The 24,522-nt window shown below is 40.0% G+C and overlaps 1 protein-coding gene across 8 annotated transcripts in view; it reads right to left on the reverse strand.

Moving 5' to 3' along the window:
• Positions 1–306: 306 nt before the first annotated feature.
• The window catches only part of NEK1 (NIMA related kinase 1), a 38,906-nt gene continuing 14,690 nt past the window's right edge, over positions 307–24,522 (reverse strand). For 7 of the 8 annotated variants that reach the window (XM_081925920.1, XM_081925919.1, XM_081925924.1 and 4 more), the window contains 20 exons: positions 23,700–23,875; positions 23,489–23,617; positions 21,934–22,036; positions 19,016–19,099; positions 18,490–18,573; positions 17,515–17,592; positions 16,786–16,881; positions 14,978–15,130; positions 14,528–14,590; positions 14,204–14,435; positions 12,679–12,831; positions 10,826–10,993; positions 10,294–10,414; positions 10,080–10,177; positions 8,483–8,694; positions 7,570–7,724; positions 5,870–6,069; positions 4,596–4,729; positions 3,511–3,643; positions 307–1,633 (listed from right to left, as the gene is read on the reverse strand). In XM_081925920.1, the coding sequence (XP_081782046.1) occupies positions 1,620–1,633; positions 3,511–3,643; positions 4,596–4,729; positions 5,870–6,069; positions 7,570–7,724; positions 8,483–8,694; positions 10,080–10,177; positions 10,294–10,414; positions 10,826–10,993; positions 12,679–12,831; positions 14,204–14,435; positions 14,528–14,590; positions 14,978–15,130; positions 16,786–16,881; positions 17,515–17,592; positions 18,490–18,573; positions 19,016–19,099; positions 21,934–22,036; positions 23,489–23,617; positions 23,700–23,875 (2,586 nt within the window). In that variant the 3' untranslated portion in view covers positions 307–1,619. The remainder of the gene's footprint in view (positions 1,634–3,510; positions 3,644–4,595; positions 4,730–5,869; positions 6,070–7,569; positions 7,725–8,482; positions 8,695–10,079; positions 10,178–10,293; positions 10,415–10,825; positions 10,994–12,678; positions 12,832–14,203; positions 14,436–14,527; positions 14,591–14,977; positions 15,131–16,785; positions 16,882–17,514; positions 17,593–18,489; positions 18,574–19,015; positions 19,100–21,933; positions 22,037–23,488; positions 23,618–23,699; positions 23,876–24,522) is intronic. The other variant, XM_081925923.1, reaches the window with a different exon arrangement.

Here is a 24,522-nt window from a genome sequence, read left to right on the forward strand (position 1 = left end):
ATTCTTAGTCTGCGGCCTTTATTTTACATGCAAAGGAAAAGACACCGGAGTATTGTATTTCTATATAATACCACTGCTTCCCCTGTGTCTTTGAGATAAAAAGGTAGACTATAAATAATAGATATTCTATGGCTATCACTGACCACTAGAAGGATAGAGAATAGGATTTAAAAAGGGTACATCTAAACGCAGTCACAAATATAGGGCCGAATTTTCAAACGCAGTCTAGGAGTATAACAAAATATAAATAGTATTTTTATTTTGTTCCGTTTTTCCTCAAGAAAGAAATCAAAAGAGAAATCCACATAATCATACAAAAAGGTCAAGCATTTATTTAATGTGGTTAGAAATAAAACAACTTTTAAATGTAGTGTTAGAATCACGGTGAGTTTACATACATACATTCCGCCTGGCATTGCACCCAGGGGACATAGAGCTACTTTTTCAACAGAAAAACTAGCTGTTAAGCATTACAGCTGATTCAGCTCACTCGCTGATATTACCTGTTGCACACTAAAAATATTTTAAGTCATCATCTCACAGGAATTTGTTTTCTCCCCCATAAAGTGCCCCTTCCTCCATGGGAGAGAGGGAGGGAGGAAAGAAGGGAAAGAGAACAAACACATCAAGTAAAATTTAACTTGTTTCCTCTGGAAGATCCGGATGCAAGATACATAGCTTGTTTGCAAAACACCACCAGCAAAACATTTGTAGCAACTTTCATCTCAGCCACTGCTAGGATGGTCCTAATTACAGACCAAAAATGAGTAGCAGGCATAGTCCAGTACATAGTACTACAGAGGAAAAAAACCCCATCATATTGGAGCTGCTTTTATTTATAGGAGAAAACTGCAGAATCTCCCTCCAGCTCCAAACTTGCTCCTTAGGCCACTTGACAGAAATAAAAGGGAGTCTTAAAAAATGACACACTATTTGCTTTGATTGGGGGGAAATAATAAACTGACCCTGATAAAAATACTGATATTTCCAAAGAGTATCCATCCCCCCTCTATATACACACACACACATATACTCACCCACAAACACATTAGGTGAAGTACTCAATACCCTGATCTTAAACCACTTCATATAGAATGCATCATTGTTTTCAATGAGGCTCACTTTCATATTATGTGTGTTTAAGACCCAAGGGGCCATTACAGAGAAATTATAAACTCTTGAACAGAAAGTGAAGTCTCTGAAAATTTCATCAGTACCAAACAGGACCCCCCCCCCAAATGGTGGGCATGAGCTTTAAAAGGTCGTGGTTTGAACTGTACTTTTTAACAGCTTAGATTTAAACAAACAGTATCGCCTAATACAACATAGGCTTATTCATACATGATAATCTCTCAAACACTAAATTGTTTCTGAGTCAGCCTTTCTATTCTCTGCTACTCATTTTAAATGAAATGTAGCCTTTTCAGTTATCTGTTGAAGGAACGTCAAAAGAAATCTATAAACAGCCTTTCAGTGAAGTGTCATGTTTTTTCCGTCTCCGTGCAATCAACAAGATTATAAGCCTGCCCCATTAAAATATTATTTTTTCATTGTGTCTCATTATTCTACTCAACAAAATCCACACACCTACATGCAGCTGAGAATGTCACCAGGGCGTTTTACTCATCATTGTCTGCAAACAAAGAAAAAGTTAAAATGTTTATTATAGTGAGGAAAACAGTTTACCAAACACATCTACTTCTAAAAGACCTCATATTCAAGCTAAGAAAAAAAAATGCAGGCCAGAAAATTCACCAAGAGTAAAGATGACTGACAGTGATGTTTGAATACTGCATATTCAACAAACTCCACCTCCCATTTGTGCATTTTACTTGAAGGCTGCTCAGTTTAACCTTATAAGCTACCATGACTGATGTGTTTTTCTAAAGTTAAAGCTGCAAAGATTTCAAACTCTGCATATGGGAAAAGAAAGTACCGTATTTTTCGCTCTGTAAGACGCACCTTTTCCCTCCTAAAAAGTAAGGGGAAATGTCTGTGCGTCTTATGGAGCGAATGCAGGCTGCGCAGCTATCGATGAAGCCAGAACAGCAAGAGGGATCGCTGTGCAGCGATCCCTCTTGCTGTTCTGACTTCTGGGACAGCTGCGTGAAGCCTTTTTAGAGCAACGGGAGGAACGCTCCCCCTGCCCTGAAGAGGCTTGGTGTGGCTATCTCAGAACAGCAAGAGGGATCGCTGCTTTCGCTGCACAGTGATCCCTCCTGCTGTTCTGACTTCACTTTGCTGTAGAGGCACCGCACAGAGAGGGAGAGCTGCGCAGTGCCCCTTCAGTGAAGCGGGAGGAGAAACAGAGCCCCTTCCATTTCTCCTATCGCTTTGCTGAAGAGGCGCTGCGCAGATTCAGAATTTTTTTTTCTTGTTTCCCTCCTCTAAAACTAGGTATATCTTATGGTCAAGTGTGTCTTATAGAGCGAAAAATACGGAAAATATTAGTGATAATGGTGTGGAGTAGATAAAGCATCCTCTACCACCCCCAGGATGAACAGATGCCATTTGCCCTGTGAGAAGGAAGGAGAGTGAAGGAGGCAAAGACGACACGAGGGTCTACCCCAGTCAGACTGCTCCCCACGATGCCCCATGAAACCACCTGCCCTGTGTGGAAAAGGAAAGTATGAGGGAGACAGGCACAGAAAACATCAGGATCTGCTCTAGTTGGACTGTGTTCCCCGCTCCCCTGAAGGCCGTCTTTACATTTTATATTATTTTAGTGTTTTAAAATTGTTGAGTGCCTTGGCAGAAAGGTGGTATAAATGCAAAAATTAATCAAATAAATGTGATCATAGCTAGGAGACTTGTAAGTGGCAGGCTCAGACACTTTATTCCCTCCTGCAAATTCCTTACTCCATCTCTCTTTTGAAGTTAACCACAGTCCAGTGTTACATCTGCTACTGTTAACATAACCGTGATTTAAAGTAGTTTGAAATTAGTACGAGGAGTACAAATCCTGGTTAGCATTAACAGCATGCAGATGTAAAAGTGCAGCGTGGTTGGCTCCATGATACCCTTCCCTGTCCATTTTTTTAACATTTCTGACCCTTCATTCATAGTTAAGTCTGCACTGAACCAGTGTACAGCTACATTTATAAGCAGCCATTCATTTTATAATCTTTATTACATGAAATAGTCAGATTTCAACAAAAAAAGGGTAGTTTACAGAAGTATGGCCGTTCTTAGGACAATTGTGAATTTGTTGGCAATATCTCCTAAGAATTTGTTCTGTCCTTGAAGCTGGTAATGTACACAAACTGTAAATGTATATATTCTATTGGTTTTACAATACAAGTCTGGCAGTAGATGTTAAAAACTGAGGAAAATGTGTGGGCACATCAATAATTATACTTAAAAACAACATTTGTGAGTGGGGAGCCTTGTGTAACTTCCCAGTGTATATTAGAATTAGCAATTTCAACAGCAACAAACAAAACAGGAATCTATGGAACAGGTGGCATAAAATGTACTGCACTGAATGAATACAGTAAACAGCTGATTTACCTTCCTGATAAGCACCATCTGCCATTACTAAATGAAGAATTTTGGCATATAGGTATTTGTGTTCATTTCCTAAAATATTATGAACGATTGTTGAGCAAATATCAATGTTCTCATCTTCATCTTCATGTATAGCCTAAGAGAAAAGGAACATAAATGTACTTTCTGAAATGCTGAAAAAATTCAAAATAACCCAGAAAGAAATGCCACTTCTGCTTCTTTTTTACTTGGTGTAATCATCTCTGGAAGCCAAAATATGACAACTAATTGTTGGCACCCGCTGTCTCAAGAGACAATGGAGTGTGCCTCTGGGGATGAAGTCAAACTGCTGCGTTAGCAGCACCAAAATGACCTCTCTGGGGTACAGGCTTGGGCAGTGTGTATGGTGGTCCTGGGCTGCCCAGACAAGACCCCCCTCTCAGCCTCACTGTTGTGGTTCACAGGAATGCAGAGCAATACATTTGGCATTAGCTTGGCTGCTGGAACTGCCAGAAGGAGGCGTACGAAGTGCCATCCAACCGTTTTTGGGACTGCACTCTGGATCTGTGTAGGGTTTATTCCTTAGGCTTTTCTTGTCCTGAAGATATTCCATAAGGCAACAGAGGCATAGGATCAGAGTTTTCTTCTAGACGGCCTACCTTCCCAGGTTGACAAGCCCCATCTGTCCCTCACTTCCTTCTATGGCACATGCAAAAACTGTCTTCTTGACCACTGGACCCCACTATAGCTCTCGTCTTTTCAGTCTGCTAGAGCTCGTCTTTGCGTGCAGAGGAAGACCCTAACGCACCAAGGCTTTGAGACTCACCGGCTACTTTCCCCTGGTTTAGCCAGCCCGCTGAAGCTGCCGTTCCCGAAGTGTGGCCACTGTCTCATGCAAATAGCTTCTAGAAGCCAGAGGTGAGAGCTCAATGCAAAGTGGAGAACGAAGGTGAACAAGCTACTTCATACAGCCGCCTCTAACACCCCATATGCCCTACAACTAACTGACACATAACCAGATTAATTTAAGTTCACACCTTGCAACAATGGACTGTAATTAATAACGACAATTTTCCTTCACATTCTTTTGTGTAAAATATCCCACAAACCTTTATTTTGTCATAAACCTCTATGAATTTCTCAAAGCCTATTTCTTGCTCCAGGTTATATCTCAGCTCTTCCAAGTGACTGAACACGCTGTCATACTCTTCACATTCACTGGCATTATCACCATCACTGTTGTCTACGCAATAGAAACACAGGGAAGCATTTTAATGTTCCACCTGTTTTGTAGTAATTCTTTGCATCAACACAGTAGCACAGCTAGTCAGGGGTGGGGGTGGTCTGCACTGGGTGTATGGGGGGCTCTGTAGGACATTGGTGGGGGTCTTAGGGTGGCATGGGGGTCTGTATTGCGGCACAGTGGCTGCTGTGTGTAGGGAGTTGGGGTTCTGGGTGGCAGGGGAGCTTGAGGGCTTCACAGTGCTTGATGGACGGGTGCTGCAGTGGGGCAGAACCACTTCCCATCCCTGGTGGCCAGCTGCGCTAAAAAATGTCATCAACTTTGATTTCCTAATCAGACCAATGTATATCTACCCCACATGAACAAAGCTAGGGAACATTCCATTAGTGGTTGAACACTTCCTTCGCCCCATCCAGAGAAGTTTCAGTACTTACTATGAGCATACTTTCTCTGGAAGGCCGAATGAGGCAAAATTATAGAATGAATAAAACTTCAGAAAGACTTATCACATTCACCACATACATAGAATATTTAAGAAAGAACCTATAAAAGCTGTGCATTCTCATATACTTTGCACAAAAGCAGCGATCCTGTCTTCTTGTTATTCAGGAGGGAATTGTACAAAGGCACCCCCTCTCTGTAGATTAATGCATTGCATGTGTACAAACTTGGGAGACACAATTTTGAGGGACACTGGGGAGTCTGTAGGCCCTGTAGATGTAGGGCTGAACTACACAGATCTTTGGTTTGATCTAGCATAGTAATGTGCTTCATGTACTGCAATCTGCATGGCAGTACAATATACGTTTTGCTGTTTTGAATGTACATTTTGCAGTTAACTATGCTAACAGTAGTGCTGTCTCAAATTAGATATTTGTTCAGTTAATGCTGAACAGACCTTGTATCTAACTTATTAGACTGATAAAACAGGAGGACTAACTTAACAGATACACCGCCAACAATACGTGTATCATTTCTATAACTTATTTTAGGAGTTTGCCTTTCCAAGTTGTAGAAATGATTTGAAGCAAGTCAGGGTCATCAGTGAGTTTATCTCCAAGTTTGAGACACACACGGACCAAAACCGTTTAGAGTTATGATTCTGTAAGAACAAACCATTCAACTGGAATGAAGATATACCTGAATGCCATTCTTCATTAAGCACACTTTCGCTGCTGATATTGTTGTCAACCTCATCCCCTTCTGTACCATTTGCTAGGCATTCAGCTTTTAACGTTGCTTCTTCCTCTTCACTGAATTCATCGCTGGGCTCCTCTCTAAGTAATTGCTCCATTGAAGCCTGAAGCTCCTGCAAATCTGGATCTGCCTCCCCAAACATACTGCAACGCAAAATGTTTGCATACCATTACTTCATTCCAGGAGAAGTAGGTCTTAAACAGGGTTAGGGTTTGGGTTTTTTTTTTTGTGAAGGGCTGAGCCATGAACTACCTCTTACTTGGTGGATGCAGCAGCAAAAACTCTCCTCTATAGATTGCTGCCATGTTGTATGGGTAATATCCTTATGGAAAGTACAATGCAAAGTAACAAAGCATAGAAAATATTTATAAATTGCCACCACAGCATAAGAGTCTAGAGTAAACAGCAGTTACGCTGCTAAAGGTAACATATGAATTAGCCCTTAAATGTATTGAAATGAATATGATTTATTTTTGGTGTGTGTAAGTAACTAAATGCCATTTATGCCATTGAACCTTTGCCTTCCAACTTTCTTTGTGAGGTTATATTGCTTAAAGACAGTAGATGAAGCATTCAGCTTTTAACTTGATTTTTAGCCTGTCATGATGGGGAATGAAGAAATATCAGGTCTAGAAAAAGAAGCTCTGTGCTGTACCATATTTAAGCTGTGAATATTTAAGCCATCGAAGTGTCTCAAGATACCAGGGAAGGGGAATTGAAACCCAAATATGGCTTTTTCCCCCACTGCCAAACACATCACATCAGGTAAGGCCTTGAAAGAGAGTGATGAGGAAAATGGCACTATTGGTAAGAAGGGTTTGTGGACCACTGCCTGTTTTTAGAGTGGATCTGTGGTTAGGATGCTGAGTGGCCAAAGCATGAAAATTCTAATTGCTTCTACCACTTTCAATAAATGCTTACTATATGCTTGTTTAGCTAACCAATTCAGTATGCAGAAAAATTCTCTCCTCCCAAATAAAATCACTCATGTTTATGAAACCATTAGCTACAGTAGAAAAACAATCTTAAAGATATAGCAAGATGCATGCTTTGAATACATAGGAACCACTTTAAAAACCAAGGACTATATGAGCAGCTGGGCAACTGAAAAGACTGCCAAGAGAAGATAGGGAATGTTTCAGTAGAGTCTTTTTTAAAAAGCACATATTGATAAAATCTCGTCCTTTCTCTGCTCTCTCCCCACTTTCAATGGGCCCAGAGAGTGTCTTTCCCTAGCCAAGGGCATTCAATTTCCCTCAGCAGCAGATGCACTGAACATCACAATTCTGTGACTAGCTCTTCCACACTCAACAGCTCGAACATTTTAAGCATTCTGTGAAGGACAGCATCAGCAAAAGAAGTAGTGATTTGGTAATAGGTACAGTCAGTACTTAGCCTATTGTAAACAGAAGATAAAACTCTGCATCACATTTTCAAGTCTTTGTTTTCATTGCTTTTCACTGCATAGCATTGGTTTAATTTTATTCCCTTGATGAAAGCCACCAAGATATTACCACATAGCCAGTTATTTTAGTGTAGCTGTACTAGATTTTTAAAAGATTTTTTTTAACAAAAAGCTTTTAAGTTAATGCTTTGTGGAGATACTTTTTCAGTTTTTGAGAGGTTTTTTTTTTTTTGCTCACATGTCTTCAGAATCAGATTGTTCTCCTTTGATGGGCTCATCCTCCATGTCATCTATTTCAAGACTCTGTTGATTTTGCACATCAGCAACACTGGGAACATCAACTAGTGTTCTATATAGCTTGGAAAGATCTGGGAGCGAACAGGTTCTCAGCAGCTAAAAAGGAATACTGCATTAAACGAGCAGACCAGACCAACCAGCAAGAATGTGAACGTGTGACCATAATAACAAAAATAACTTGTAAATTTATATTAGCATAGTTATGATAGTAACAAGCAGCTCCTGTTTGTTTTCTTCCAGAGTGGGGGGAAATGGGAGAATGAAGAATCAAGAACAGTTTTCATGCTAAGATTATGAATTCTCCTTTATTACTTTCCAAAAAAATATACGTTGCTATATATATATATATTACAATAGTATACAGTGGTACCTCTGGATACGAATGGGATCCGTTCCAGAGCCCTGTTCGCATCCTGAAGTGAACACAATCCACGTCTGCGTGTGTCGCGATTCGTCACTTCTGCGCATGCGCGTGACGTCATTTTGACTGTCTGCTCATGCGCGAGCGGTGAAACCTGGAAGTAATGCATTCCGTTACTTCCGGGTCACCGCGGAGCGCAACCCGAAAGCACTCAACCGGAAGCAACTTCAACTCGAGGTATGACTGTACTAGTATCAGGTACGTCTTCAGGAGATTGCCCCCAATTATAATAAAAAAATAATCTCCCAAGTAGCACTTATAATTTTTTTTGTGCATTTCTAGTATTACAAAGAACAGTTGCACGGCTGCAAGTATATAATCCTTTTGTAGTCTATAAAATGCAACAATTCCGTAAGCATTATATACCCATGCAGCAAATACACCCATGTGCAACATTTAAGGTGTTTTTTGTTTTGTTTTTTTTAATGCTTACCTTTGGGTTGTTTGCATCAAAGAGACCAGTAGAAAGCCCTATCAACAATGAGTTTTTGCCTTTTGTTTTTTCTGGCGATACAGAGCGTGACCTTGTTGGAAGGGAATCATCAAGGGAAGACTGTGCCGACAGAACAGGAAAAGCTGTTAATCTTGCTTGATGCTGTACCACTTTCTGAAAAAAGGGTTCAGATTGCGTGGAATCATGGGTATCTGGAGCGAGAGAGAACATGCCATTTTACAAATAGATGTACAGGTTAACATTCCAGAAAGCTTCGTTTAAAAAAAGTGTTAGGTGCAGTTCAATAATTTACTGCAGAAATAAGATATGCTGTAGGCCGATGCTGCACCTTGCATTACCTTACCTTGAAAATTACTAATTAATTGTGGGACTGCCCCAAAATCCCTCAAAGTGGGTTGTGGATGGAAGAGTTCAAGCTTTTAAGAGCAAAATGACTACATAGGTAAGGGTGCTATAGCTTTCCCCTACCCATAAACGGCCTCTCCAATTTGTTATCTGTTAGTGTGGCTAGTGTGTTAGAGGCAGAGGGTTGGATTGTGACAAGTACCAGATGACATTGCTGAGGCCTAGCCTTTATGTAAAGACAAAATGGGGACAGATGGCAGTTTCCAGGCTCCCTCCTTCCCTTCCCCTCTGCCAGTTCCTTCCAAGTAAAAGGGTTTCCCTTCAGTGTTAAGAGTCACCATTCCTCACCAGGTTTTTGAAAATACTCATTATAGTATCTGTATGCTTGAGAAAATGCGTACGAGAGAGACTGAATGAATAGACCCTTCTGTTCATTAGTCTATTGAAAGACAGTTCATAACTCAAGAGCCCAGGGTTCTTCTAGAGCAAATATAGGTCTGACAAGAACTTTTAGCAAGCCTTCTGGGCAGAAGCGACAGGGTTCTTTTTTGAAGCCATCAGAATAGGAGCAGCAGATTGCTTCCATTTAGTTAACTGACTCTTTCCCTAAGTCCTCAGGGGTCAAGGAACTATTTCTGAGGGCAAGAGCAAAGCGCTTCTATAGATAGCTACAGTTTAAATAAATAATAATTCTCATGAATCCATGAGTGGCTTGAAAGGTCCCTCTAGTGCATGGCCCTCTAGCTGAACTTTCCCCTGGAATTGTAGTTCTTTCCACAACTTTTGGAACTTCTTTTCCCTCCATATTTTTTCTTCTTCACTATTGTTCTTTTGTTGATAAATGTGATTATCTGCTTATGGGTTTTTTCCCCATAAGAAATTTCTACACTGAAAAGTTGTCCTGTAACTGGAAGATTCCTCCTATCCAGGAAATACATACATTTTGTTGTTGCTGCTGCTGCTGCTATTTGGCCTGGGCTTTCCTCTTGAAGGGAAGTTAACCCTCTCCTGTCTACTATACTCCCTACAGACCAGAAGAACAAGACATGTTAAGTTTAACTCTCTGGTTACACTTCAATCTTACATGTCTGCTCAGAAGCAGCAGGGCTTTGTGGGACACAGAACTGCAACCTAAGTATTCCAATTCACGTTGGCAAAAGACATACAGAATACCCCAAAACCTCGAATTCCATTTTAGATTATAAGAAGTATAAATAATATGACTGCTGACCTACGGATGCTTCATCATGGAGAGGCATTTTTTTTAGTAGCCCATCCTCTGGAAGATCTTCGTTGTCATATTGGCTACTATCAGTAGGATCTTCTGACCTGTGAAAGATGACCAAAGCCAGGAAATATAAACACACACACACAATATATTTCTGCATTAAACTCTCAAAAATCAAACTTCATACCAGTGGAAACATGAAGGGAAGGTGACTTACACAACTTCCTTTGCTTCTGCTCTTTCTTTAACCCACACATCAGCAATGACAGGGAATATATTTGCTTTGCATTTATCTTCTTTGGTTTCTTCTAACAATTCTGATTCCAAGTCTTCAGGCTCTGTGGAAACAAGTTCACAAATGAAAGAAGCGGTACTTGTGCTAAAGGCATTTACTTGCATCACAATTCCTAAGGGATATTAAAATTTAGCAGGAGGCGCAAAAGCTATTTATAATTGTTATGCATAAACACATATGTCCTATGGGAAGGCACTGAAACAATTATTTAACTCTCATAAGCCGTCCGTGCTAAGATGCACAGTTGACGAGCAGCTATAAGCAGAGGCCAGATTTAAAGAGAACTTTGGAATTTTATTAGAACTCTTCAGCGTGTTACCTTTGCATAAATTATTTTTGACATTGTATTGCCCTAATTTATTAATTATTAAACTTCCATTAACAGCATTTCTCTGCTCCTTACTAAAAACAGGGGTGTGGGTATGTGAATAAATTTGGAACTGGGAAGTTATACCGTTTATCAGATCAGGCCTGGCTGTCAACTGGGTAGATTCAGATGGTTGAGAGCTTTCTTGTGTCGTCTTTTCAGTATTTTCCACTTCAGTCGATGATTCCTCTCTGGCATGAGTTTCTGCTTTCATTTCACTGTTGTCTCTCACTGTTAATGCTTCCTTTGAAACTTCTATAGCAAAGTAATAAATTGCCACTTAAATATACACCTTGTTGCAGCACAGATGTGTGGTAAAAAGGTAAGCTGTCCAAATTTAATAAATGCAGGTTTCTTTACTAAAGGAAGAAAATAGACTTACATCCTTACAGTAGCCTCGTTAACATGTCTTAAGTCAGAGTTTGTCTTAAGTAATAGTTTAATAATGAACATGTTTCCTCCTTGCTGTGTGACGACTTGGGCGGCTTCTCCTCTATTGCTCATGGATCACACAAACTGTAGTTCCGACAACTTGTTGTGCCTTCTGACCATGGCCCCATGGTTTTGTATCAAACAAATAATGAGTGGTAAGCCAGAAACAGACCAAGAGCAAACATTGGTTTATTTCTGGCTTGTGGTTTGTTTGAAACAAAGGAAACCATGTTCTGCGTTGGCTTGTTTAAGCTCCTCCCTGTGACAGGGGGAACACATGTTCTTAAAGCATGGTTTAATCATGATTGGTGTGGTTAAGCTTTTGCATTCACCCATTGCCAGCCCTCCTGGGGCTGCATGCCAGCAATAGGTGTAGCCACCTCAACGTGTGAACACACATAAGACACACATGCAGATCAGTTGAGAAGAGTTATTGCCCCCTCTAGCTGATCATTGTCTATTGAGTGATTGCATTCCCCATCAGGGTGCTGGATTTAAACTTCCACCTCTAGTGCTATGCCTACTTTTAAAAAAATTATATATATATATATATATATATATATATAAAATCTACGAAAGCAAATATATATATATATATATATATATATATATATATATGCTACTGATGAGTTCAGTAGGGTCTTGGATGAGAAGAAAAAGTTGCTTGAAGGCCACCAAACAAGGGGTTAGCCACCCCAATTTAAGACAAACTGTGGTTTATTGCAACATTCAAATGGGTCCGAAAGTGAATTGTTTTTAGTCTTACGTAAACAGCTGGAAATTGTATGCATTTTTTTAATTGTATGAGACCATTAAGTTCCAGTCTTTTACACTAAGGAATATTAAAGGGAACAGTTTTTAAGAAATACAGTGGTGCCCCGCAAGACGAACGCCTCGCAAGACGGAAAACCTGCTAGACGAAAGGGTTTTCCGTTTTGGAGGCGCTTCGCAAAACGAATTTCCCTATGGGCTTGCTTCGCAAGACGAAAAAACCGCTATATGAAGAGCCTCACGGAACGGATTAATTTCGTCTTGCAAGGCACCACTGTACATGTTTTAAAATGGCATCAAGTCTGTATTAAATACTGAAAACACTTCAACAAATGAAAGTGTGCCCTTAAAATTGTTATCAACCTATCGAATGGTGATTTTTCATCATAATAAAATTATTTCCTTTTTACTATGCCTGTTTTGGTTCCCTGTAATTTCACTCCATGTATTAAAGTCCAATTTAATGTGTCACTGTAGGTAGAAGAGAGAAAACAGATTCTAGACAATGATTGACAGTGCAAGAGGTGCCTGGATTTGAATTGCTACTGCTTGGTGTTGAAGAGAACAAGAACAGGTTTTATTCAGAATGGAAGCTTTACTCTGTTATTAAATCAAGGATAAATGGAAATTAGTAGTCCAAAGGTCTATCCTAAACCACCACTCATGAAAGATTCAGGGCAAAATATAAGCCTGATACAAGTTTTTTAAAACTTAACGTAGCTTCAGCTTCTCCTTACCGTTGGTAATACTTAGGTCATCTAGCAGATCAGTCTGAAGTTGTAACTCAGCCTCTCCAAGTATCTTCAACACTGAATCGGTTGGGCTCTTGCCCCAGACTTTTCGTTGGGGTTCAGCAGCGTCTAGCTTAATAACCTCTCCTAATGTCTGTGCTGTAGGGAAATATTTAACACGTTGACATAAAAAGCTTTAGGAAGGGCTTCCTCCCCCCTTATTTTCAATGAAAGACAATGAAAGATCTGTCAGTAAAGAACATAATTTATTCTTGAAGGGTATAAAGAGAACAAAATGGGCTGCAAATGCTTCTACGATACAGAGATGCAAGCCAATACAAATGTTTATTAAAACAAAACATTCTGATTCAGTGCAATTAGTTTAGATTAAATACAATGAAATTAGATCAAGATTTGGCTGAGAATTCTACAGCAAAGAGCAATGAATTGGAGAACAGAATTTTTTTAAGGTAACAACTCTCTCTCTCTCTCCACTAAGTAAAAAAACTCTCTTTATGAGTGGGGTGGTAGGCTGTTTGTCACTCCTCCAAAATCTAGATCATCATTACCGGTATTTATTATTATTTTAATAATTTATTATTTATACCCCAGCCATCTGACTGAGTTTCCCCAGCCACTCTGGGTGGCTCCCAACAGAATATTAAAAACACGATAAAACATCAAACATTAAAAACTTCCCTATACAGGACTACCTTCAGATGTCTTCTAAAAGTCAGATAGTTTATTTCTTTGACATCGGATGGGAGGGAGTTGCACAGGGCCGGCGCCACTACCGAGAAGGCCCTCTGCCTGGTTCCCTGCAACCTCACTTCTTTCTCACAGTAAGGGAACCTCTGGAAGGCTCTTTGGATACAATTTCCAAAATAAAGATAGAAGACGCAATATAACTGGAGAAGAAGGAACATTCCGAATGGAATGCCAAAGCTTATGGCACAGGAATCCAAAGGGTTGTTATCTATTGCTCCCCTGCCACTTCTCCCACACCCTCAAAAGCACTGGAGCCAATTTTGAGGACGCACAGGAGGCTAGAGAAGGGGAGAGAAGAGGAAGGGGAAGTTCCATGGTGAATGAGGAAGTTTGCTATGTTGGATACAACCCAAGGTTTATAAGTGAGCTGGGAATTCCAGTGCACAGAAATATCACAGAAACCATGTAGTCCACAAAATGGGTGGTAATATATAATTCAGTTTCAAGTTGCTAACCGCTGGACGTGAAACACTGCAAAAGGTCGGCACCTTGTTCACTGCCAGTTGGGGAACACACAGCTGCTAACAATTTGTGACATAATTAGGGTGAGGGAGGAAGGAAGTGAGAGAAAAGGACTTGTGAATGGAGAGCAGACTTAGGAGAAAGATTGGGTCTATTCAAGATATGTGGCTGAACAGTTTGCAACTTACAAATCTTTGAGGAAGCAAGTTCAAGACTAACTTAAGTAGGATGGTATTACCTAGTAAGTGCAATCTTTGCAATTCACTTGATTTGGTTAACAAACTTAAACAAATCAACTTACCCTCTGTACCAGTGAAAGATGCTTCCATTGTTAATTGTGCTAGAGGAACCACAAGTTGAGCGCCAGCCTCCCATTTCTTACGATCAGGTGGAACCGGATGATTTTCTTCTTGATGCTGGTTCTTCTCATCAGGCGGAGCCACCTCACAGACGTCTTTAGGTTCATTTTCCTCTTTTATATCAACCTGTGCTTTAAGGTTTTCATTCAGTCTTCGGAGTATGTTTCGCTTGTTCTGAAGCAGGAAAGAAAAAACAACCCATTACATAAAAAGCAAAATCCCTAAAAAAATGAAGTACAAAGTAAAGCTGAAGTAATTTAACTTACTTGAAAAGCAACATCAGGTTTTGCTTCTACTGAGGCTTCCTGGATGACCGACGCATTTTCATCCTTTAAAATCCAAAACATGCAACAAAACAACATGAAAGACTGTGTCAAATACAGTAATTAGTACAAGAAAGAACAGCGGGGAAAACAATGCTTGCCATTAACAGCTGTGCAGTGAATGTTTCAGCATGCTAGGGTTGACGTATTCTTTGCAGGCAGAATTTCTACAATGGCAATGTTAATTTACGAGAAGGCCAATTTTCATGCCAATTTTTCACACAAATCAATTTGTGTGTTTAAAAAGCATGTAGAACACAATACGGTAGTGGTTTTGTGTGTGCGCAGACAATTTTCATTCTTGAGAGGAGCACTGGGAATCATATTCTCTTCCTGACACTTGCACACTGAATGGACATACATGTGGTTACTGCTTTGAAATAGACGACTTACCGCGCCCACTTCCTTCAAAGCGGATGTCATGGAGATGATCTGTGGTGAAATGGGCTTCATCAGCCTGGTAGGGGAGCCTCCACCTTCTTGCTTGCCATGTGTGGGACTTAATTCTGCAGCTCCCATGGGGTTCTTTATCCCTTTGGCTACCAGCTGTGGGTATAAGGTAAAATGTGCTACATTTCACATGGCAATGATGAAGTGATAGGGTAACAGCACAGCCTGTAGGCTGCATGGTGAGAGGGAAGGGAGGCAAGCAAACCAGCCAACTCTTCCTTTATCACCACTGCCACCAAGTGGATATAAACAGAGATAAATGAATCCTGCTATACGTAGTCTAGACTGTTTCCCATACCACACCAATGCTTATTAATTTGCATCCCTCTGTTTAGCTAATGGGTCACTTTGTGGTATTTTCCTGGCTTTTGTCTGCTGCAGTGTCCAGCTATGCCCTCTACCACTCAGCACTCAAAATATTCTAGACCGTTTTCTGTCTTGCAACTCTCCAAGTTCCTGACCTCACAACTAACCACCCTATTTTCTAGCTTCACTTCTGTACAATATATTCATTCCCCTTCCTTACCTTTTGGCTAATCATAAAGAGAGTAGACTCCTGATTAAGTTTCTATTTCGTCTGAATGAATCAGGCTCCTAGGCTGAACTTTTGAGCCTCCAGGGCACAACCAGATGAAAAACATCCCCTTGTAGTTTTAACTTTCCTCTGAGATTTTGACTCTCCTATGCAAGACAGCCTCTAAAATCAAAAGCTACCATTTTGTAACAACTAAATAGAAAAGGGTAGAACAGTTTCATTCCTTCCCAGCCAGCTATCACAGAAAAATATAAATGAGCAGCTTCAGACTGATTAACTGACCAAATTCTATCACTTGATTTCTTCTTTAATTAAGACATGATCATTCAACTATTTAGATTTTTAAAAATTGGCCCTATTCCATGGACATGACAGTCAGATATGAACTCCCTGGATCTACTATTATTAGATTAGAGCAGTGGTTTGGGTTGCTAGTGGTGAGTGTTCTTTGCTCTCTGGCAACTTGTTGCATCTCCACATGCAGCATAGCACAGAGTCATTAAACACAAAAAGGATACTTAACTTTTATGAAATATGTAATGTTTTTAGAGTTCCTAGAACATCCCCAATCACTCCAGAAGTGATGTAGTGCTATTTGTATATTTTTGGTGTTGTGCAACTGGGGAGGCGGAAGCAGTTTGGGGGCTCTTTAAAATGTTTATGTGGGCAATGGTGATGATCCTCTATTTCTTATCCACATTCATGTGCTTTCCTCAGTACTACATGGGAAGATAAACATGCCAGTCTACTACAAGAAGAAATCCATGCACACTGTGGCATCATTAAAGTGCTCCTGGTCTGAAGTATGTGTTATAATCCAACAGAATCTACTACTGTCTCTACCCAAGCAAGATTGTTTAGATATGTTCTAGGCCAGGCATAGGAAACTTGGCCCTCCAGATGGTTTGGGACTACAACTCCCATCATCCCTGACGACTGGTCCTGTTAGCTAGGGATGATTGGAGTTGTAGTCCCAAAACATCTGGAGGGCTGAGTTTGCCTATGCCTGTTCTAGGCCCTAGATCCCATCAGTAAAGGTTAAGAGCACACTAATGCTAAAAAAATGAATGAAAATTAGTATGCAAAAGACATTAGGCTGTCAACACTTACTTCCAAGACCTCTGGAGATACAAGAAGAAATTAAACAATACTAATCTAAGCTTCTAAGTGTAAATTGCAGCAGCAGAGAGGAAGTGTCAAAATTGATCTTTCTTACATGTTCTTCCCAAGCTTTCCTCTCCCTTTCGTATGCTTCTTTTCTCTTCCGTTCTAGCTGTTCTCTCAGGACTGCAGCCCGGGCATTTGCTTGTGCCTTGCAATGTGATCAAAAAAGAGAGCAACTTTTCAGCAAGGGGCACTCTGCGTTCTAAAGGCCATTGCATGTACAATATGTTGCACCAGCAATTACTTACACAGCTCTTCTTGAAATCTACATTAGAAAGCCCCATATACACTTTTGCTCAATAACTTCCAGACTTTACAGAAAACACATTTCAGGATCAACGTGATAGCTTCCATCATGGTTGCAGCTTCGTACAGCGCTACAAGACAGTAGCTGGAGAGGCACAGAAAGACGAGGAGGAGCTACAGCAGCACCAGGCAAGGAATATTGAACATGCTCCTGAAGGTCCCCAATCGCAACTGATGAGGTGCAGCAGGCATGGCAAGGGCCATATGCACCAATGTGGTCAGCACCGGTGGTCCCTGTACTGTTCCCCATCTCACTTCACTTCCTGGCCCTACACCATAATTATTCCTGCGTTCATCTTCCATGAAAACATTTCTCAAAATGTGATGGAACTTGCCATCCATTGTGGCACTCAGCAAGCTCTTAATGCTAGCATGTGCAGAACAGTGCACAAAACAGCTCTATTGGCTGTTGTTTTCACCCACCGTTTTGTTTTTAATCAACGCAGCAAGTTCTCCTCTACTCTTTCACCATTACCTTCAGCGCTTCAATTTTCTTACGCCTTAGCTCTGCTTCTTCATCTATTTCATGTACAGGAGAACCACAAGCTTCATTCTGTAAAACAGTTATTCTCAAATTTATATACTTAGCAGACTAGTAACAGAAGAGAACACTGCAAACTATACCAATGATTTTTTTAATCTCATAAGTTTCATTAAATTTCATGCACGGAGCTCTTGAGGCTATATATTATAGTTTCATAGTCTTGACAGGATTTGGAAGCATGATAATGCATACAATTTTGAGAGGATTTCCTTTGGAAATTCCTAATAACTTAAACTCAGGGAAATGTGACCTAACAGGAACTTTGGGACACTTTCCAAAAATGCTCGCAAATATTCCAGTAAATTAAAATTAGTCATATCAGAGTCTCCACAACTCCCAGTTCTGAAGTCTAATATAATCATTTATATTCTATGCATTTGCAAGTATGGAGTCTTTTTCCTTTTTTTGTGGGGGGGGGGGAGAGAGAGTCATTTTCCATTTTCATAACTGAAACGAAATGAGAAGCAAGAATCTTAGGGTGGAATTACAAGATGCCCTGCAATATGGTATTCATTTAAAAACTTGCCACGAGACAACTATAACCAGTGGGGAGCCATATGGACTGAGTGCTGCAGTATCAAAAAGAGCCAATCTTTAGTAGCCTGGCCACATGTTGCATCAACTCTTAGCACTCCGTCTCAAATTTCCAAGCAGCCACATGAGCATTTGAATACTTGGCTCACTGATAAGGGCCGTAGCTGAGTAAAGCAAATGCTTTGCATGCAGCCATGGAGGCATAAAGCCTTTCCTTGAAGAGCTGGACATCAAGAAGATTGCCACCTCGACATCACAATCAGTGGAGCTCTACTTGACAAGCTAAGAATAAACAATTCAGTTTCATCTAACAAAGCAGAAAACAAGGTGAACAGAGCAATAATAAAATGCCTTCATGGTTAGAATCCTTGCCTTTTCTCCACGAAGTTTAGCTTTAATTTGCTGGCGTTCATTGAAGTTTTGAAGTCTAATTTGCCTTAGTCTTGCCAAGTATTCCTGAAGGAACATAAAATTTTAAAAAAGCGTCAGAGAAAAGTTGCAGCAATACATAACTTAAACAATGTATGGTATGTCCATTTCACAAAGTGGGGAATTAATGGAACAACTCTCTTATAGAAGAGTAGCAACACTATATTTCTAAGTGATTTCAGTGGACCCATCACTGGTGGCCTAGGAGTTGTGGAGGAGAGCCATTAAAAGACAATGAGGGCAAATTCTGTTTTAAGGGAATAGGAATGATTCACTTCTGGTGACTAACTTATGTGACAGGTATGTTAATTCATCTATGGGACAACTCTAGGAGTTGCAAGTTGAAACTAATTAGAATGCCAAGGAGGGGCCCTTTCCTCTGATTATACATGACAACCCATGCAGAAAAAATGAGGCAGGAAAGGGTTCTATATGTGCAATGAAGGCAGAAAACATGCAGGAAGCATACCTCTTCCTCCTTGTTTCTGGCTTTCCTTCCTCTTGAAGAAATGGGCCTGCCTCCATAGAGAGCTGTCAGGTTTTGCAGGGTGCCCTGTTCACCATTTAATGTATTAAATTCAAGAACGGTTGGGGCCACCACATTATCTAACCTTATATTTATCAACATCTACTATTTTTTCCCTCAATGAATGGCTAAGATAAAGCAAAAATACACTCTGCGTCATTTAATTACCCAAGCTTCACTTTTATTGTTCCTTTGTATCTCATATTTTAGACTGTGCCTTTAAGACTGTAACATCTGTTCAGTTTAGAACTTTGGCATGCATTGTTGGAACTTCACTGCCACAATGAATTATTAGTGTAAAATTGCTGTATATTGAGTCAAGTGTCAACACTTTGTTTAAATGAAAACAAAGCTTTGTTGCAACATGGTTTAACATGAATGCTTTTGGTTAAACCCCCCTCAGAAACCTTCCAAAAATATTCAAGTGATTGTGGTGACATAAATGCATATCGCTGCCCGAGTGGCATATTATAGGTGATAAAGTATTGAAATTTGTTGCTATTGATTTAATATGGTGCACTTGGGTAATTTTGGAAAGGCAATAATTTGTTTAGTCAGTCAAATTCTTACCAATACTACACAGGGGTAATAATCACAGAGGTGATATCTGTAAAGTAAAGTCTGCTTGATTCCAGAACAAGCTCTGAGCCACACTCCCTGAGTACTAAGACAGGAAGTCAAGTAGTTCATCCACATGGTGGGAAGACTAAGCAGCAACATTTCCCCCCTTACACCTAATTAAAGTGTAGAATATAACAAACTCTCACTGTTTCTAAAGTGTGGGCTTTTCATATCTGTTTCTGCACAGCTGTTCTCCATTCGAATGGGATGCTGTTTTCAAACTGGCTCATAATTGCATGCAGGCAATACTGTACTGTATTGACTGGTACAAATGCATGCATAGATGATATTGGCTGTAGTGCATAAAAGTTTCCAAGTTGTCAGAGTGCTCACATTTCTCTCATATTAATTTACTGATAGCAGCACCTTAAAACCTCACTAAAATTACCTATTACTCTAGAGGACCAAGAAGAAAAGGGTGTGAACTTGTCCTAATGTAAGTTATGGGCTTTTTAGATGGAGCTACCCTTTCAAAAATAGATGGGTGGTTCATTCCAGCATGAAAAACATGACACAGATTTCACTATCAGAGATTGAAGGAAGGCGAACAGGAAAAGTAATGGAAATTCAGGTGGCAATTTGCCATGCCACGGCAGTTGCTCCTCCTATTTGGGAAATGGGGTTTTGTGCATGTACAGATCACTGCCACCTCCTAGACACTGTAACTCATATGCTAACGGTAGTTTTTGTTTTTTTAAAAAAGCAATGGGAAACTTTAAGTGTATGCAAAATATGAAAAGGATCATTAAATTCTTCTTTCTACACCAATATTCCTCTATCTAGCCACACCTCACTCTTTGACCTGCAGTGATTATCAGGAATGTTCTCATTTTATGGTGTAGACACTTTTTGTCATGAGCAGAGAAAATATCTGCCAGTAAATGCTCTAAAGCATGAAGACATGTGTCTGTGACATGGAATGGGTGTGGACCACAGAAGCCACCACCATAATATCAATCAACACAGATCTCAGGCTACCTTTGGATTTATAATGCCTTGGGGAGACTTTTTATAATGATGATTTCAACTTGATTTTCGTATCTGAGTGCCAAACCCCCAAAGTTGGCAACAGATTTGCAGTGAGAAACTGAAAGCATTTTTAATTCAGGTTTTGTTGTTGTTTTCCCCATGCCCAAAGTAACATGAATACTTGAGCACAGTGGTTATGCATGGCATGAACCAGAAGGAAAATACAACAATGGCTCAGTTTATGGTAAGGTATTCAAACTGCCGACCTTCTGATCAGCATGCCCAAGAGGCTCAGTGCAGTGCCACCCATGTCCCAGCTCAGTTTATATATATAGTAGGAAGTTATGCTTTCCCGGTGCTTAAACAAGTCACAGTAGGTTCTGGTCTTGTCAACTCTCCCATCCTGCTCTCCTTTGCATGTTAGAAGCTAATTGGAAGATTTCTGGCCACAATTTTGAACAAACCAGGGCTTCCTGTAATGCCTATACTTTGGGAACGGTGGCTTGTTTGCTTCTGCTCTCTTCTTGCACATGAAAAAGGAAGAGAGGGAAAGCACATGAGCCTGAGGGTCAGCATGGCTTACTCATAGCCATGATTTTCCATTAAACCTGAAGCACGTCAAGGAATTTTTCACATACAAAGCTTCAGTTGAACAATAGGTTAAAAGTGGCTAAAAGAGCATGTGCTGCATAGCTGAACTTTGAACCAAGGTCTAAGATAGTACCTTGGTCACCCCAAAAAGCTGCATACCAAAGTCTATATACGCTGCAAGGGTTTCTCCTCCTGAGAACAGCTCTCCACACTACCTGGCAAGACACCCTTAAATACTGGTGCAACACCAGGAAAAAACTTTTCAGATACAATCCTAGCCTTATTTTTCCTAACTGCAAGTTCTACTGAACTCAATGGGACTTGCTTCTGAGCAGACATAGTTAGGACTGCAGCCTTAATCAGGATGAGTGAGAAATTTCATTGCGCAAACTCTTCTGTTAACTTAAAGATACTTCTTTGGATTGCATGATTTGCAAACTACTGTCTCATAACACCAGCCTGAATAAAAAATAAGATTCAGTATACATATAGGAAGTGAGTCAACTACTGGAAAGATGCAGAATCTAATTTTTGTGGATTACTTCTAACACAATCCTAAAGTTTAAGAATTACTACTGTCCTGCTGCAGAGATTAATAGATTTTACAAGTTCATGTCAAAGTTAACTGTTAAAAAAATAGAATTCAAATGTTGATACAGTAGGAAAGTAAAATTTCATACCATATGTCCTTCAGCACGAGCTTTGTTTTGCATGGCTTCTCTCTTCCGTTGCCAGAATTCCTCAACTTGCTTAGCTCTTTCTGCAGCTACCCATCCTTTTTGCCTGAGTAAAACATTTTACGAGTTTGATTTACTTGAAATATATATATACACACACACACACCATGATGAGGAACTGGAACTAGTAGGAAAAATACACTGAATTTAAGATTTCAGCAGACTTCAAATAAATGCAGCGACATCATTCAGCACTTTATTGATCCAAGATAAGCACTTAATACAACAGGTGGCTAGCACGCGACAGTCAAGTACATTTAGAAATATATTCTGCTAACCACTGTCCAGCATGGGTCAAGTGTAATTTTCTTTCTTGGGCAAGGTCCTAGAGCTGACGGTCATGGATGCTCTTTAGCCAGGCTTTCAGCCTTCTAACATCCCTGACCATTGGGCCATTCTGGCTGGGCGCAATGGGAGTTGGAGTCCAACATCTAGAGGACATCAGGTTTTCCAACCTAGATCCTCAAGGAAAAAACATCCTTCCTGCAATTTTCATTTGTTTGAGAGTTTTTAGATTGCAATGAAAGCACACAAATGTCTACCCCAGCCTTCCCCAACCTGGTGCCCTCTGAAGGTTTTAGATTCCCAACTCCCACAAGTCTCAGCTGACATGGTTGATAGCCATGGATGAGGGGAGTTGCAATCAAAAACGACTGGTGACAACGAGGTTGGGAAGGTTTTTCTACCCTCTTGGAATTGCTTTGGAAGACAAATTAAAACAAGAAGCAATCCTGATGGCTTAAAACAAGGTCTATTTTTGTTTAAGGCTGAAATGTATTCTCCATAATATACTATTTGTATCATAAGCGCTGGAAGAGAAATTACAATTATAAAAGACAACAGCGGTATTGCAGCAGAGGTGTAAAAAAAAATCTTAAATCCATGTTCTTCAAGCCTCATCCTGCCAGTTTCTGTTGCCTGTCATATAGGCAAGCAACTCCAGAGGCCTTAAAAAGGGGCAACCCATGATGTGTGAAGTAAATGCAAACATATCCTCTTGGACAATAGCCAGATACAACAATTTTGTTGCTATCCACTGGGTAATTGGACTTCAACTACTGGGCCTTGCCCTAGTGTGGCTCACATTACCACCACACAAATATATGGGTAAAACACTGTGAAATGAATCCCCTAATGTTTGGGTTAAAGCTGCGTAATCTGAAAAAAGTTGAAGTTTACTGCTCTGGATTATATAATCTAGGAAATATAAATTGAGGATAATTAGGCACTTTTTTTTACTTGTACCCTCCCTTGCAATTGTTATATTGCTTGCACAATATACTTGTGCAAGCTTGTTAACTTATTATATTAAATAGGTAAGCATTTTGGTTCCTAAAGAAATTAGTAATATCATATAACAACTCTCCTCTAGAGAGGTGGGCAGATGATTATGGTGTATCTATGACTGTCACTCACACTCTAGTGTTAGTTATTAAACTAAACAGACAGTGACAGAAACCTACACACACAGGACAGATCCACACATCATCAGTCCAACCTGTTTGCATTGGCTTGTCTAGACACCTCCTCCAATCTTTTCATTCTTTTCCTAATTGCATCAGCATCAGGTGAATGATGATGAACTGCAGGCCCATTAGGAACTCCTGCATGAATTCCAGGTGGTCCTCTGTAGATAGATATGCATAGCAATTTTCATTACTTTCATCTAGAATGACATGTTCTTTCCTTTTTAACGAAGGCAGACATACCTTTCAATAGGTTCTGGACCATGTTTCTCTCTCAATTCAGCATCTCTTCCCTCTGTTACTTTAATATTTTCCTTTTGTTGCTGCATCTGATCAAAAATAGCATGATAGTGTTCATATTGTCCTCGACCAGGCACAGGTAAAGGCACAATAGCTCCTCCGCCTCCAAAAAACGGGGCCTAGGAATTTAAGAATAAGCTCTCATGTTATGATTCCAATGAGAACTGGCAGCACCTCCTCTCCTTAAGGTAATAAAAGTCAGATTTAGATACTGTAATTAAGAACCTCTAAACATAAAAGTGACTTCTGTATTACAATATCTGGCTAGTTGGCGATACAAAGTGGCTTTCAGTAATTTCTGACAATTATCTGATTACTATCAGCAATGGAGACCCATACACACTCGTGTATTTATTCCTATCCACCTTGTGGCTTCTTTTAAAAAATAGAAATGTTAAATGTTCTTTGACGAAGAGTGCCATCTACAGCACTGTTAAGTGTCTCTCTTTTGACCAGAGTATAAGATCTACACATGCATTCATCTCACAGCACATTCTGATCAACATTGTGCATTCATAGTATTGCATCTTCTGCAATGGTTATAGAAACCCTCACAAATAAATTCACTGTAACATGAAAAAATGTACAGTCTTCATCCTTGCATAGTTTTGAATTGGACCTAGTTGAAAATTACAACTTAAACAAACACCTGCAAATTTGTGGTTTTTTTTTTTGGGGGGGTGTCCATTGTATCTTATGCTATTTTGCACCAACAAAAAAACGTATCCCTCCAGAATGCCCTATCCAGCCCTCAGGACTCTCCTCA

Source organism: Podarcis melisellensis (genome assembly GCF_964234715.1).
Source record: "Podarcis melisellensis genome assembly, chromosome: 9".
In the NCBI taxonomy this organism is placed as follows: Eukaryota; Metazoa; Chordata; class Lepidosauria; order Squamata; family Lacertidae; genus Podarcis; species Podarcis melisellensis.